Source organism: Pyrgilauda ruficollis, unplaced genomic scaffold (genome assembly GCF_017590135.1).
Source record: "Pyrgilauda ruficollis isolate IOZ18807 unplaced genomic scaffold, ASM1759013v1 scaffold30, whole genome shotgun sequence".
Taxonomy (NCBI): Eukaryota; Metazoa; Chordata; class Aves; order Passeriformes; family Passeridae; genus Pyrgilauda; species Pyrgilauda ruficollis.
In genome coordinates this window covers 4,303,786-4,321,173 of record NW_024524378.1, presented here as the reverse complement: position 1 = coordinate 4,321,173, position 17,388 = coordinate 4,303,786, and the positions used below count along the sequence as shown (strand labels likewise).

The following is a 17,388-nucleotide window of genomic DNA, read 5'->3' as shown; positions in this document are numbered from 1 at the left end:
GTGCTGAACACAGAGCTGATAACACGGAGATGTTTTTGTTATCACTGAGCAGGGCTTGCACAGAGCCAAGGCCTTTCCTGCTTTTTGTGCTGCCCCACTAGTGAGGGGCTGGAGATGCATGGGAGGGTGGGAGGAGACACAGCCAGGACAGGTGACCCCAACTGACCAAAGGGATATTCCACACCATGTGGCATCATGTTCAATACAGAAAGTGAGGAAAGGAGGAGGAAGGAGGGACATTTGGAGTGACTGTGTTTGTTTTCCTGAGTAACCATTACATATGATGGGGTCCTGCTCTCCTGGAAATGGCTGGGAGTGCCAGCCATTGAATGAGAATGCCCATGGGAAGCACTGAATTACTTCCTTGTTTTGCTTTGCTGGTGTGCACAGCTTTTGCTTTTCCTCTTCCTATTAATCTGTCTTTATCTCAGCCCATGAGTTCTTTACCTTTTACCCTTCTGATTCTTTCCTTGGTCCCACTGGTGAGGAGTGAGTGAGTGGCTGCCTGGTTGATGGCTGGGGTTAAACCACAACAATCTGCAAGCAATAGTTTAGTGAACTCTTCTGCTTCTCCTAAACTACTTCCTTTTCTTCTTAAAGAAAGGAATGGTAGAGTTATTTTTGAATGTTCAAATATTAAGGGAAGGAGCACCTATCCTTAAGATGGGCTGAGGCTTTAATTTTATGACTCATTACTCTATTTGGGAAATAAACCATTTTTACAGTCTTCTTAAATGCAGTATTTTCTATTGTTTCTGAATTGGAGGATAATCCCCAGAATAGTTCTGGTTCCTCTGGACTCCCCACCTAACTTTTGTTTCTGCTATCACAGCAAGGCAATTAAAGCAAACCTTAGGAATTGCCTTATGTGGGGCTTCAATTGAGAAAGGTGTGTGTAATAAGGTGAGTGAGGAATGGTCCTGCAAGGGTGGCTGCACTACTAGGAAAGGACTCTATAGAGCATTACTACACAAAATATGCAAAGTTTCGTTCCCAGATTATCTTAGGTAGTAGTTTTTCTTGTTTTGTTGTTTTCAAACAATTTTGCTGGTAACTTAATGAACAAATGTTGAAGCATTTAGTCTGTATGAATTGGAAAGGATTGATGTATGTGATTCTCCTAGACAGCTTTCCTGATGGTCCAGAGAGTAAGATGCTTATCAAACTCAGCCCCATTGAACTTAGATATGGTCTCATGGGAGTTTTCCACAGCCAAGGAAATTGCAAAACTTGAATGTCTGACTTGCTGATTTGGGTGTTCCTGTTGTTAAATCATGCAAAGAGACTGTCTTACTGCAGTCAACTTGAAAATACATCAAAATACTTCACTGCATCAGTTTTGTTATTCAGATGTGACGTTTATTCTTGTAATAAGATGCACTGATCTAATCCTTTTCTGTTTTAACAGGAAGTTTGCTGGATTTTCTGAAGAGTGACGAAGGAAGTAAACTGTTACTTCCAAAGCTAATCGACTTCTCTGCTCAGGTAAACTTGAAAAATGTGCTCAAAATTATTTTTTTGTGGTTACTTCTCTTAGAGCCTTTAACTCATACTAGGCCATTTTATCCTAAGGATTTTTACATTACAAAAATGCAATTTACAGGTCAATTTTGAGTAAATACAGTTAATTGAAAGGAGGAAGTTGATGGAAGAGTTTTCAAAGGGAATATTTGGTTAGGCTTAACTCTTAGATACCACTAGTGACGTGTTCAGATGGCAGCAGTACCCAGCTGCCTTCTGTTGTGAAAAGGCTGCTTTCAATTTGAGCAGTTACAAATTGAAAGTGTAAGGACAAGTTTGTGAGTTTTTGCTTAGCAGATCCCTTCAGAGTTAATAAATGTGTCATTTTTTTACTTCTTAAGTTAGGTTAACTGGTCAAACTCCTCTAACCTCAGGGCACTCTTCTTGGTTTCAAATTCTTAGGTAAATTATTGTGAAATGGTGTTTCAGGTACTAGTGTATGATTTATGAAACAGGATGATTGTTTCAAAATATACAAGTTATCTCTGTCTTAAATGAAATCTGAAGAGAGACTCCAGAGTGATTTGTGTGTCAAAGCCTCAATCAAAGCTCGCAGAGCCGGTGTTTTGTCTTGGGCAGTTATCAGAATTGGGTGTCCAGGGAGGCATGTAGCAAAAACAGAGTAATAATTCTTCTTTTGCAGGTTGTACTTCATGTTAGTAGTAGGTAATTATGGCATTTCTCGTAGGTTATTGTTAACCTACCTTTTTTGGGGTTTTTTTTATGTGTATTAGCATTTACAGATTGTTGTACCCTGTTATGTTAACTTGCTATAACTCATGAGGAAAGATGGGAAAACAATAATAGGCATAATAAAGCATTAGGAATTTATACCAAAAATTCACAAAAAGGATATTATATAAGATTCTATGTAATTATTGATATACAAATAAATATAGGATTAGATATTAGGAACTATTTAAATTTTTTTTTAAATTTATTTACCAAAAAAGTTGTCAAACATTGGAACAGGCTTCCTAGAGAGGCAATCAATGCCCCAAACCTGTCATATTTTAAAAGTCATTTGGTCAATATCCTTAATATATGCTTTAATTTCTGGTTAAAGTGGCCTGAAGTGGTAAAGCAGTTGGACTAGATGATCACTGAAGGTCCTTTCCAACTGGAACTGTTGTATTCTATAGTATATTATATATCAACTATTGTTATATAGATGTTCAATATATCAAATGCAGGTTTTTATTTCACATAGACTCAATGGAAGAGATATTTTTCCTGTAGTTGTTGGTTTAGTGTGGCTATAGGCTCTTTAAATTTTCTGAACTCTTTGGGCAATTTGTCCTTGAGAATTTATTTTTAGTGGATAAAATCTTTGTAGATGTGGAAAACCTGCTGGATCCCAGGTCATGGTCTGAAGAAATGAGTGACAGTGGGCAGAAAAGAGGTAGCTTTGAAAATAGTGTCTAGAATTCAAGAGAGAAAAGAATATCTGTGTGTACTGATGTGAAAGGAGACCTGGGATGGGGAGAGAAAAGCACATGTGGTTTCACAGCCGACCTTTTCATTGGAGTTAGGGACGCTGTGTTCATTTTAAATTAATGCTGTGTTTTTAGAAATTTAGGGCTTGAAAAGGGTAATGAACTAAAGAGCAGCTCTGTGTACATCTTGAATAAATCACTTCAAGATAACAAAGGTCAGAGATTGTCATTCACAGAGCTTTGAAGGTCACTTCAAATGGACATCACTTGTCACCCTGATCTGACAGCAGCCTCTCACAGCCAGCTCCTGCACTGGGCCCCAGAGGCCAGTACCTTGTGCTGCACAGGTGATGTGAGAAGTCCCTCTTGTCATATAAGATGTAGACCATCAAGAGAAATTGCTGAGACTGGCTTGCAGTCATCCTAAAGGGATGTTCAGGAATGCCTCTCTGAGGATTTCTGGCTGAGACCCAAACAAAACTTTGGAACAGAGATACTGGGATTTTTCTTATGGAAAGAATTTGTAGGGTTTTTGAGCTCATTTGTGAAGAGCTCTTAATGCCACTGTGTGATAACAGGAGTGTGTGGAATAGACTTGCTGGCTGCGTGTGTGTGTGGTTCCAGACCAGAGATTTCCCTCTGACCACCACAGATGTTCCACTGGTCTTCTCTATCTCTGGCAGTCTGAATTGACTGATAGGTCTTTAGGGCAAAAGATGGACAAAAAAACCCTTTTCAGACCTCTGCTAAGGTAACCTGTGGATCACACTTTTCCTGAATGTAGGCTGTGTTTGAAGGAGAACACAAGGCGAGTGTAGTTTTTTGGCGTGACTCTGGTTTGTACAAATGGAACAGTAATTTATTCTTACAGAAGTGATGTTAACCTCTCTGCAGAGCAAAGAGGAAAGAAATTTGGAGAGGTATGTTTCAGGAGAGTTTAAAATTAATAGAAGGAAGCTTGTGGTGAAGATTCTTATTCTTAGATAAGATCAGGCTTTTTTTTTTTTTCCTTCGTGGACACGCACTTGAGCTCTTCGTTACTCTCTGATCATACCATTCTGGTAAAGTATTTTGCTTTATCCAAACTTCTCAGGAACACTGAAAATGCAAGAAACAGTAGCTGTGCATTAGCTTTTTTTTTGCCCTCATCCATCTGTGATGTTACAAGACACAGGAGGGACTGGGAATGGGAGAAAGGGAGAGGAGGATGTGGTCCCTGTGACCATTAGCTAGGTAAAGAAGGCAGTTGTACAGGAAACCCCAAATGAAGCTGATTTTCCAAGTCAAGAGCACTGTGGGCTGTTGTTTGCATTGCCAGGCTGTTGTTGAGTGCTCTACTCTCTGAGCTCATTGTACCTTTGCCTTGAAGAGTCTTGAAAAAAATATGTGTCTGTGAAACATTCTGACTTTGCAAAATGAGGACAAAATGCTCCTCTAGGTGAAATAAACAACTTTTTTAAAGTAAGCATTTTTGAAGCAAGTAATGAAATACACTGCTGCTCTGCTACACTGACTTAGCTGTCTGGTTAGGTGAACACACCTGCTGATGGACATTTTTGGCAGAGATAGCTGTTATTGGGTTACACTTACATCTAGTGCCTACCTTAACTTACAGCTGTGGGTTCTGGACTTTGGTGGTTTGCTTTCTGTACTAATGGTCACGTTTTATGAAATTAAGTTTGTGGAAAAGATGGCAAGAAAATGCTTGCTGAGAAAGTGGTCCAGCTCAGTTTCTAAAGCAACCTGCTCTCTGACAGAGCTGAAGGTATCTCTCGTGTTTTAATCAGTGCATGTGAATAGGGGAATTTAACATTAGCTATGCCCTGGCACAGACAAGTTTATCCATTGGAGGTGAATGTTAGAAGTCTCTGAAATGAGAATGTTTTAAGTGAAACTGAGTTTTGCAAGCAAATCTTCAAGCACATTCTATCTACATTAGTACAGAGTAGAGCTGTGGCATTTCCCGTAGGAGTCAGCACCAGCCTGGCTCCTTCAGTTCCTAAAGCAACTGGAAGACTCAGGGTTTTGCTAGCTGGTTTCTGTCTTGCCTCAGAGGCAATTTACCAGAAGAGCCTCCAATTCTTTGTTTCACATTTCCTGAATTCATAGTTGCTCCTGCTTGATTAGATCTGCTGAAAACATGACACGAATTCAGCAAACCTTTTGTATGTGTAAACTCTTCCTGCTTCTTATGCAAATCCATTACCTTCTGTGTGGGATGCACATGTGCTGTGGCTGTGCTTAGGAAAACTGGACCTGTTTTTACTAAACAAACTCATAACTTTTGAAAGGGTCAAAGCTTTGTCCTAAAAACAGTAATTTCTTCTTCCTCATGCAATGCTGATACTTTCATTAATTCTTCCATGATCTACAGCTTGACTGGCAACTTCTTGCTGTCTTCCAAGGCTACAGTGCCATTGAAATAATAGTAAGCTTAGAATAAAATTAATGGAGATTTTTGATGCAGTGTTTTAATTCCTCTCTGCCCTCATTTTTAAAGTCATAGTAGAAAGTCATCCCTAGATTACAATTAATTTTAAGTCTTATTTGGCATTGTAACCTTTCCACTATGTATTTCTTTTCATGCTTCTTTGAATTTTAATGATACGTTCTAATGTTCCAGTGCATAATTATATATATTACTTTTATAATATTTTTTTTCCCTGTGAATCTGCTTTAACTACATAGCTGTTTGACTGGGACAAGAGGAATATGATTTTGCAGCCTTTCCTGACTTCACCTTTAGGATAAGCACTGCTGCAAACTGAAAATAGTTATTACACTGATGTATCATTTGAAGATATCTGTCTTTTGCAACAGTTTTGAATGGTCAGACGCAAAGGGTCTACACCCTCTTCCTAGACAAAGTGTCACGGGAAGATGAACTGTCTTTTTGAAAACTCTGTGATCAAGAAATGTATTTTATTTTACTATGCATCTGGACATTGTTGAAAGGTGCAGCTATTGAAAGGCTGATCCCAGACCAAAGAGAGCCCTGTCCAGATCAATAACACCTCCACAGTCTCCTGGAGGACTTTTCTTTCGTTTTTACCCTGGGTATGTAGTCTCTAATATAGTAAATAGTCTCTAATAGTAAAGATTTGTTTGAGGTTTTTTTGAAAGGATTTAATTTGGGTATTTCTAAAAATGTGTGTCGGTACTTCATTAAAGGTGACTGGGAACTACTTCCTTCTTGGCAGTAACACTTGAGCAGTGTAGGCAGAATTCTCTTTTAAAGGCCACAAAACATATTCCTGAAGCCCAAATTAGCTTTCCCATTCTGCTCCCAAATAGATGTTACGTGTAGCTGAGCAGTCTTGACAGGTACCAATGATCATTAAAAGAGAGGGAAAAAGGCTTTAATTTTCTTTTGTTCATATGAATTTCTCTAGCATTAACATTTCATTTAGCAATGAAAACCCAACAATAATCATTAGAAGTTATCACGTGGGCTCTGGCACCCATCTCAATCAAAAAAAATCTCAATTTTTTTCTTTCTTCTTTTCCTAGAAGCAAAGGTTTAACATGACCAGATGTATGAATTCAGTTGTTTGGTCACTGTGTTTCCCTTCCTTCGCTGATTCAAAATTCCTTGCTGTTAATTTTTTCCTTCTTTGGAATTTTCTACATTTTTCAGTGGATCTAGCACAAATAAGAGGAAATAAAATCATCTTTCCAATGGCTTTTCTTTGTTGGACTTGGAAACTAAATATCACGATCACAAATGTTTCTTTTGTGAAGTGATCCTTCATTCCCTATCCAGCAGTTCACCCAAATGTTATATCTGTGCAGGGAAGGAGGGAAGCTGATTCCTCTGTGGTGTTTGATGTATTTTTGGTGGCATTACCAGACCTGTGTGCATTTTGGGTGTATCTGCCATGCTGGCCAGTCCAAACTCAGCATCAGTCTCACAGCAAAACCTTCCTGTTCATCTCTGCTTCCTCCCCAAACCCATGTAATGGCATGGGGAGCAGAGAGAGGCAGAGCAGATGCTAAATTAAATACTGCTCTTCTATTGTGTCTGTAAGACCCTCTGTGGCAATTGTTTACTAGCAGCTACTTCCTTCATTAGTAAATGTTTGACTTGTTTCTAGAAAATGTGAAATGCAGGTGTTGCTCATTCTTTTCATCAGTTTCTTCTTGGTTTAGTGTGAGAACCCCCCTGCACTGTACAAGGGCAATGTCACACTTCTCTGGAGAATGTATCTGACTGTAACAAGAGGTTTGCAGCGGAGGAAGTGGGAGGGCAAGTGGCTCTATTTTTCCATTGCTTAAACCGAAAAAGAGGAACGAAGACTGCGTAGTTTTGTGTTGTAAGTGGTGGCAGTGTGTGCCTTGGCAGTACCCCTTGGGGACTTTTTAAAAACGAATAAGCAGAAGTGATGTTCATGTTCTCTTCAGGTTTGGTCAGCTGCTCTGCCTGCTTTACTGCACAGCTGGAAGGGGCACCTCTGGTGCTGGGGAGGGATCCCTGCACTGTCTGCTCCTCGCAGGGAGAGGAAAGAGCCTGTGGGGAAGGTGTCAGGGACAGGCACTGGTCCCTCACTGCTTTACTGCTGCTCCACTAGCAGATCTGAGGGCGTGGGTGCTCCCCAAATCATGTGGCCAAGAGGGGTCTGTCACCCACAGGCATCCCAGAGAGGTACCTGTGGAACCTTGACTGGGAATGTCCCATCACCAGTCTCACAAGAAAGATAGAAACTGATGGCTCCCAAAGACAGTGTTTCTTTGTTTCTTAACTCTGCTTAAACTTTTGGACAGAATACAGTCTACATATCAGTTTTATTACTCTGAGTTTAGAAACTATCATTTCAGGTTTTTTTTTTTTTTATTTTTTTTTTTTTTTTTTGTTTGTTTTGTTTTGTTTTTGTTTTTTTCCTGAAAGGGAAAATGTTCTTCTTCAGGGAAAAAAAAAAAAAAAAAAAGGTAGTCTGGAAAATATCACCCCCTCTGCATATTTTTGAGGTTATTAATCCTCTTTAATTTGGTTTGGAAATCAATTTGGGCTGCTGAAATGCAGATTATATTTACTTACGATACTATCTGAGAGCTGGCTCTTGCCAAAAATTCCTCATGTATGAACAGGTACGTGTTGCAGAAGAAAATAAAGTTGTTTTCCCTGTCTTAGTAATTGCTTCCTAATTTTCCAGGCTTATACTGGGTAGATAGAAAGTTGTTGGGTTTCTTTTAACTTTCTCTGCACTGTTGCTTTATCAGTACCTGCTTCATAAGAACACCTGTATCCTAAGTCATTAATTCTTTCTATTTTCTTAGTATTTGGAAAATAAGCTGGTTAATAATTTAGGAAAGAGGATATTTTAATAGAAATCTTAGGAACATTTTATTCAAGATTCTGTTTCAGGAAATGTCTTCCATACGTCTCTAATCCTGCCAGCTGTTATTCACCCAAATAATTCTTTCAGAGCTGCTACCGTAAGCAGAGTTTTGCAGGACTGGATCTGTGCATAGGTTTTCCATTGCAATCCCCCCTTTCCTGACTTCCATCTAAAAAATTCTCCAAGGACACCAATAATGAATAAATGGATGTGGCTTTGCTGATACCTTCGAAAAAAGAAGGATCAGACCTGCTAATGGAGCTCTGTGGTATTGAAATATCAAAATAGTTGTTCTTTTGGTTACAGATTGCAGAAGGGATGGCATACATAGAAAGAAAAAATTATATCCATCGAGACTTGAGAGCAGCGAATGTTCTGGTTTCAGACCTGCTGATGTGCAAAATTGCTGATTTTGGACTGGCGAGAGTGATCGAAGACAATGAATACACAGCAAGGGAAGGTATGTATTTTTATTTTTGCCCTTAAAGCTTCTGCCTCTGGGAGGCAGTGAGGCTGTATCTAACAGAAATATGGTCACCAAGGATAGGAAGTGCTGTAACAGCTTCCCAGGGGCTGCATTCTAATGCCAACAACTTCTAAAATTAATAAAGGAAACAAATAACCTTTCTGTGCTGCCCAAGCTTTTTGATGAGTTTATTTTAAATAAATTTGAAAGACAAGGACAGCCTAGAGTATTTAACTGCACACAATTTTTTCCTAAATTGTACAAAGTGATTGCATAGTCTCAGCTTCCATCTCACAGAATTAAAGGCCAAGAAACTGTGATCTGATATTCTCTTAACATCCTTAAGTGCCTTGTGGACCTCCTTTCACAGGAAGAAATACTAGCAGATGTAGTTGCTGGTAACAAGAAAAGCTTGAGCGGAACTGGTTGTTTTGGAAGCTGTTTGAGGAGCTGCAGCATTAATTTGCATGTTCAGCATCATTCTAGGGACACTGGAAGGATGGGTCAGGTCCCTCTTCAGCACATGGATGGGAAGTAGCCAGGTCAGGACTGGCCAGAGGGAAAACATGCTGTGAAAGGTGTATGTCTGGGTTTTGCCATGAGTGTTTTGCTAATGTTGTCAAGGATCCTTTCAAGAAGTGCATTGTTGGTTGTAGTGAAAAGTTTTTATTTTTGCTTCCATGCTTAAGGGTAACTTTCCAGAGTGGTTTGTTAGCTGGCTTTGCCCTTCTCCTTTTAAAGACACTGCCTCAGGTTTTCACAATCTGGATGGATACTCTGGTAACATGGGCAAGAGGGGAAGCACTAAAATATGAAGAAAGAGAACAAGCACTACAGCTGAGATTAAAGGAAGATGAGCTATTCAGCAGGCACTGAGTTATAGTAATTCAATAGATCAGAGGGAAACTGATTAAGCAGTTTTCAGAGGTGCAGACCCATATCTGTGTGTTTTAGCTAGCTCTGGACATTGTATATTGATTAAATTAACTTCTCAGGTTATAAATTTTTATGTCAAGTTTCTTTGATGTGTTTTCTGCTATCAGAAAAGTTTCCTAGCTCACCTGGTATTTTGTGCCAAAATGTTAGAGCAGGCTAAAAAGGGCTCAGAGAGACTCTGCTTGTATTACTCCTCGTTGTCAAATGAATTAATGTAGTATTCCCAACAAAGGCTGCCTGAATGTTTTTATTTAACTGTCAGGAATTTGCTTTTATATGGCAATTTCTGGAATCAGTTAGATATGAAAGACAGTAATTTAAGATATTTTAGACTTTTTAAGGTATGTCTTGCTACTGCTTTTGCATCTATGGCTGAATGTGAAATGGATTAAAGTGACTATTTGAGACTGTACTTTTTTTTTAGGTGCAAAATTCCCTATTAAATGGACGGCACCAGAGGCAATTAACTATGGATCTTTCACTATTAAATCTGATGTGTGGTCATTTGGGATTCTCCTGTATGAAATTGTTACATATGGAAAGATTCCTTATCCAGGTATGGGCCTGTGGTTTTACTCTGTATTTATACTTTGGTGCTAAAAGGCAAAGAAAATATTCAGGAAAAGAGCTGGCATCTGACAGTAGTGATACTGATTGGAAAAATATCTTAGAAGTAATCTTACTGCTTTGAAAACTTGATCCCTGTATGTGTAAGGCACATGCCTCTGCAGGGTAAATTTTAGCAAACAGACTAATGGCCCTATGGGTTATAGTCATTTTTATGTGTTCTAAACATGTTGCAATTGCAGGAAATTCAGATCCTGCGTTTATGACATCCCTGTTTTGTGGACAGAAGCACAGTCCCATGTCAAGGATGCAGTGCTGCAAGTTCTAATAGTGCTCTGTAAGCTGCTGGGGACTTTAATAACATCATATGTGAAGATACTAAGAAAGCAAGTTTTCACAAGCAAATAGGCTGTAATAATTGGTCAGTGCTAGCTAGTCTAAACAAATATGAAAGCAGACCCTAAAGCAGTGTTGATGTACCACTAGGAATGTTTACTGTTTGTTGTTCCATACAGTCAGGTGCAAGGCCACAGAGGTGTGCACATCAGATGTGCTGCACGGGGTAGCTGTGGGATGGTCGTGTGCTTCATGTTTCGTTTTTCGTTGTTAATATATATTAATGTTTCCAGCATGCAGAGACACCTTGTATGAAGGGGTTTTTTATGCACATAAAATTGTTACATCTCAAGCATAGATGATTAATTCTGGGCAACAGATGGCATTCATTTAAGCTTACTGATTCCCATAGCTTGAATTCCCTTATCTTGTGGGCAAATGGGGAATGTACAGCTATGTTCACCTGCACTGCACATCTCATAGGCAGAGTAACTTCTGAGAACAACGCTGGGATCCTGACAGGAAAGGGAGACCAGGTATTTCATCCAAGCAAAGCTTTCCCAGTGCTTCTGGTGCAGCAGCTCTTGCTGTTTAAACAGTGAAAACATTTTCACCACTTCATGAGCAGCTGGAATTCTGCATCCTGAACTGCCAGAGATGGTCAAGAGGCAGACCCAAATCCCTGAAGTGACAGTAGGCTGGACCCCTCTGGACACAGGGAGATGGGAAATCCCACAAGACTCGGGCAGTGGGAAGGGGGTGATGGCACAACTTTACACTGATATGGAAAAACATGTTGACTTTCCATACAGAGGTGGAGCCAAACCAGACATTCTCATGACACAGTTCTAGGCCAGGAAAACACTTAAGCTCAAGACTAGCCCCCTAAACTTCCTGAGGTGATAGGGCTGCTTGTACAGCTAGGTGCTCTGGGTCACTTTGTAGGTGAGGGCTATGAAACACTTGACAGCACAGCAGGTCCTCCCAAGGATCTTCTTAAACATGCTCATGGAAGCACTGCTTAAGGAGGGTGGATGAAGGATCAAGGAAGGGAGATGGGAAGGATCAGAAGGGAGATGTGTGCAGCCCAGTAATGCATGGCTCTTCCCACAGTCAAGATACCTTCTTTTTTCCCCGTTAGCGCTTGCCTGTGTGTACACACACCTCCTGCACTGAGCTGGGCTCACAAGATTCTTTCTGAAGAATTTCTGCTTAGAAAATGGTCCTTCTCTGGGCAAACCTACAAGGTCACCTGGAAACCAGCACTACAAAAATACAAAATCCAATCCATTACTTAATTCTGAAGCTAAATCTGCTCTCTCTTTACCTTCATAAGCCATATCAAGGTTTTATTCTAAGAATAATGTCCATCTGTACAGCAGACGTGGTACTGCTGCACTGCTGTGGGAAAATCTCTCTTCTAGGGGAAGTCAGGGCAATATTTTTTTAAATGTGGTGGCATTTTATGAGCACAATAAATACTCCATGCACTGTGGATTCATTTATCAACCAGCAGTTACATATGGAAGGCTCTTGACTGCATATTAGAAGATTTTAATATTGCAGGTATTTTGTTTTAATATTTGCAAGTATTACTTGCATTAAAATGGGTGAGAGATATACCTCTATTTTAAACAGAAGTATAAATTGAAATAGCCTATTAGACTGAAAGTATATTCTGAGCACCAGAATCACAGCAAAATACATGGGTGACCAATCTACTTTACATGAAGAGATGTGACAGATTTGGGCAAATTACCCCAGCATGGCAATGGTAACCTGGTGATAGGTTGTAACCAGTAGCAACTGGACAGAAACAGTAAATTGATTTTTCACTTCTAGTGGGAATGCTTCAAAATAATATTTTCAATTATTAACCAGCTCTAGCAACCAGAGTATTCAGCATACAGTTGCATATGAAACAGCTGGAGTTGAAATTGGCAAGTAGCTAATACCTGTACTCAACTTGGTAGGAAGCATTTCTAGCCAAGAAATTTAGAGCTTTTGTGATCTTTGTTCTTAAATTCCAGCAGCTGTTTCTCCTCCTGAGTAACTCAAAGCCATTAGAGGAACTAGAGTTTCAGGAACTACTTCTGAAATATTAAACAAGTATCTGATTCTCTGGGCACATAAGTTGAAGTGGTAGTTAAAACCTAATTTCTGGGTGATTACATAGTATGTCAATACTGGCAGCATCCATAATTGCGTTCCAGTTATGCCTGCTACTCTTCACAAGGTGTGACCCTTTCTGTACAGTGGGATTCTTCCTCCTTACCACCCTGTTCACATCATTTCCCAGGCCCTAACATAAAGAAATATGTCTTTGTGAAACCTAACAGGTACCACAGCATAAATTAACGGACGTGTACCAAAACTTTAGCATTCAAGAGGGTGTGAGTGTGATAAATACATATGTGGGATATATTTCTGTTGCTGATTAGGATGTAGATATGGTAAGACAGGTGATTCTTTAGCTACTAAAAGAAAAAAAATTGAAACAATTTTTAAAAAGTAAAGTTAAACAAGTAGATATTTTGGGATTACTGTTTGGACTGTGGATAACCCTTTTTGTTTTAAATAAAACCCCAAACACATGAAGGATGTATATGACATATTTACTATAAAAAGGTTTTAATTTTTTGCTTCTGAAGTCAAATGGATATTAAAGAGATAGTTTTCTGCAGGGTAGCTAAAACACAGGCTTTGTCCTTAGCATTCACAATATAACAATCAGTCCTGCAGACAGCAGATCTAAGCGCAATCCTATTAAGTACTTAAACCCAAAAAATCATCCCCATTCTGCACAAAAGCCCAGTAGCAGCAGTCTTCATGCAGCAGCACAATTAACTAAGATTTTGTAGGGTAGGAATAACTGTTTTACTCCATATATTATATGCAATCCGTTTCTCGAAGTTCAGGCAGTCCAATCACTGTTCTCTATAAAATGCTTTATTGACTTTCTTCCTGTATTTAATTTGTCTCTATATAGCAGTAATTCCTCATTCTGTGACAACATTCCCTTCCCCTACTTTGAAATACTTCTTTTCTGCATATGGGCAGTGTTAGTTCAGGAAAACTTCCCTTCTCCTTCCACAGAGGAACTGAAAATACAAAAGATGTGCCCAAAGTAAGAACTTTGATCCAGACTCAGATTACATGGCTGAGGGTATTTTTGGAAAAGCTTGAAGCCAACAAGCTTGAGCTGAAGTCAACTATATGAACTATGGTCATCTTGAATAATCCAAGTAGTTATACTGGATAAAGCTGTCATTTGGTTGTAATTCAAATGTGTCCTCACCTGCCAAGTGGCTCAACCCACAGCCACAGCAGTCAGATAATATGTGCAGAGGTCTGCAGAGCTGCAGCAAGGATTCAGGGGAACACCACATCTGCATCTCCACTCTTGACCCTGCTCAGAGCAGGACCCATCTCCCCTCCTCTCAGCTGAGCAGAGCTGCTCTCCCTGCACCTCTGGGGAGCTGGTGTGTGCCGGAGACTGTCCCTCATGGACCTGACCAGAGGCTGAACGGCCTGAGAAAACCTGGAGGAACTGTAGTCTTGGGCAGAACTGCGCCACATGGAGCATTTATCCTCATTTGTGGCCAGTGGCTGAGAGGTCTGGGATACCCTTTTCAAAAGGAAAAGCCTTCTCTGGTGAGCATAAATCTCTAGGCTGAAGCACAGGTGCTTCCTGCATGCCCACCCATCAGAACAAACAGCAGTCACTGAGTACAGAAAAGAGTCTGTGCCAGAGAAGGTAATGCAACCACTGGGATGATTAGATTTGCAGAGGAAGGGACAAGCCCAAAGACAGGTTTCTGGGTAGGAAGTGGTGAGCCTAAAATAGCAAAAGCTGGCCCTAGCATAGCTGACTTTCTGAGAGTAGGTGTTGAAATTGTTCTGTGAACCAGTTTCTCAAGAGTTTGATAAGGGGGGAAGGGTGACAGGAAATTTAAAAAAGGGGGAGAAGGATGGAGTCTAGGGCAGGACTCTCTCATGTGACATTAGCTGGCATGTGGGACACAGGATGTATCGCTGGTACTTACAGTTCTTGTCCTCTGGAAGAAAACCATAGCAGGGAAAAATGCAAAGCTTAGCACAGCTGGCAAGATGGTTTTGCATAACAGGAGTAGGACAAGAGGGGAAATTGCCTATTACAATTAATGATTTCATGAGTGACTGTCCAGTATCTTGCAATCAGCAGCATTTACACAAAAGCTGATGTAGAAGAAATCCTGAAAGTTTTGGGCAGGCTGACTGGCAGTGTGGTCAAACAGGGAGGCTGCTCTCCATCTCAGGATGGATGGGTCTCCAGCAAGCAGAGCAGCAGCTCTGCAGCTAGAGATGAAGGCTGGTGCCAGGGCAGGCTTTTGCTGGGAATCACACCACCATGGGAAGCAGAGTAAATGAGAACAGGACTGGTCAGGAGAACAGAACAGAGATGGTTCTGGAGACAAGAATTGTGATTTTTCCCACAGTCTTGTTAGACTTGGCACTAAGGAGGTTGTGGTGCTCAGCTGCAGAAATGGAAATGTTCCCACCAGGATTTTCAGAGCAAGTCCCTCATTGCTTGGTGCACACCTTGACCTTGTTTATTGAACTCATGCTAGGAGCTACCTTTAATAAGTAGCAAAGGTGTTATACTAGTGGGAGATCTTTGGAGTGAAGTAAAAAAAAGAAAAAAAAACTTCTCTGAACTTCTCTAGGAATGGAGATAATTTCATGAAATCTTTTTTTTTTTTTTTTCGAAGGTATGAGCAATTCTGATGTGATGGTTGCTCTTCAGCGTGGGTACCGAATGCCACGCATGGAAACCTGCCCAGCTGAGCTTTATGATATCATGAAAACATGCTGGAAAGACAAAGCAGAAGAGAGGCCAACCTTTGATTACCTACAGAGTGTGCTTGATGACTTCTACACAGCAACAGAAGGGCAGTATCAACAACAGCCATAGAGCAAAGAACACTTTTTCTATTGCCACAGATCATTGGCACAGACTGTCTTTAGAAGAGACTGCTCAAACCAGTTACTTCACGCATTCAGATGTCTTAACTGAGTGTGGAAGCTGAAATGCTGAAGAATAATTCTGCAGAGAAATAATGGTTTTATTTAGTTGAAACAGTTCCTCTAAAGCTTCAAGTTCTCCTTAAAGGCTCTGTGGTTTGCATCTGTAGATACACCCCAAAGCAAGCAGGCTTTTTGGGGTGGAGAGGGCAAAAGAAGGAAAGCAATCATGCCCTGGTACAGTTTGACAAGACCTTCTTAGGATCTAAGTCATGCACTGTGTTACAAGGAGACCTTGATAAAAGGGTTGGGAGGATGCATGAACAGCTATTTTCAAAACAAAAAGTCACAAAGGAGAACTTACAGATTTAAGACATGGTGATGTTCTTAAATCATCTTTTTTGGAATACAGCATATTGCAAAAATTATTTTTTCTATGCTTGTTATTTCACATTAGTATCAGGCATACTATCACCTCTTGTAAGACTTTCTAAACAATGTGAAGGTTTCCTTGGAGGAAGAGTTATGTAATGTGTGCAATTCTTTACCCTGAAAAATGTTCCCTAAATTTAAAATCTTTTCAAAGCATTATGGAACCATCAAATGCAGAAGTGCAAGACGAACACACGTGACTGCAGACACGGCAGCACACCTCACTCTCTGTTCAAGCTTCAGCTTCCCACAAGGCCAAAGTCATTGTTTGAAGTCCATGGAAAAGCACAGGACTTTGAAGGAAGTTAATACCTTCATTGCAGTCGCTGAAAATGTTACCAGTGAAAATATTTTAATCTTCATTTTTAATCCTCTGTGGTTATTCAAGAATATTCCTTATATTTTTGCTGCTTTAATCAACTAACCTCAAATCTGTTTGAAAGCTAAAACTAGCTCTAGCACTATCAAAAACAATTTGTGGAAACATGCAATAAGATATCAAGTTATATTGCAGTGACACTGTCATTTGTTGCTTAGTATTACAAATCTGATTCTTAAAAGGCAAGTTGCTGTGCTCTCTACATTGAATTGTTCTATCAAATTACTTATCCAAAGAGATGAGCTAGTGCACTTGCAATGTAAGCACAGCCCAGCATAGATTACTTCTTTTTCAAAGTGACACTGGTTCTTAAAACTGAAACCCAGTACACATCTTTGCCATCCTTCAGCCCAATTATTTAGGCAAATGGTACTTTGCAGAAGCTTAAAACTTTTCTGAGAAAGCTTCAGTGTGCCTGCAGTTGAAGCTCAGCAGCAGAAGTATTCATGGCTTTTATTTTCCAGGGGCTTCCTTCAGTCCAACTGTGCAGTTTAAACAGACTATCAGTTAAATATGTAAATAGTTTCTATTGTATGGTGATTTTTAATTTTAATAAACACTTAATCTGAAGCTAGTAGTATGGTAGTGATTTGAGATAAAACAGATGGCTGATGTTCTATCCAGTGGTAGCTTCATGTGGAACAGGGCAATCTCTGATTATCACCACTACCAAGATTAATGGACTCTGCTCTCCTTACACCTTTGAGAAACTGAAAAAGACCAAACCCACCATTTTTGCATCCTTCTTGTGGTTTCTTATTATCCTGGAGGGCTTGAAGAGAAGAACCAACCCACAACTATTCTTGAAAACAGCTTCTCAAAAGCCTTTAACATAATAGCTACACTGTGCAAAAGTTTCACAACTTTCGGGAAAACTTTCACAGTTCAGCACAGGCCAGTAGTTCACTACAGGCTTCATTTTATTTTAAGACTAAAAAAAAAGAAAAAAAAAGCTCAAGGTAATGTAACTTTTTC

The 17,388-nt window shown here is 39.9% G+C and overlaps 1 protein-coding gene across 5 annotated transcripts in view; it reads left to right on the top strand.

Moving 5' to 3' along the window:
• LYN (LYN proto-oncogene, Src family tyrosine kinase) overlaps positions 1-16,980 on the top strand; it is a 48,401-nt gene extending 31,421 nt beyond the window's left edge. For all 5 annotated transcript variants that reach the window (XM_041473704.1, XM_041473707.1, XM_041473708.1 and 2 more), the window contains exons 10-13: positions 1,409-1,485; positions 8,600-8,753; positions 10,120-10,251; positions 15,350-16,980. In XM_041473704.1, the coding sequence (XP_041329638.1) occupies positions 1,409-1,485; positions 8,600-8,753; positions 10,120-10,251; positions 15,350-15,552 (566 nt within the window). In that variant the 3' untranslated portion in view covers positions 15,553-16,980. The remainder of the gene's footprint in view (positions 1-1,408; positions 1,486-8,599; positions 8,754-10,119; positions 10,252-15,349) is intronic.
• The last annotated feature ends 408 nt before the right edge of the window (positions 16,981-17,388 follow it).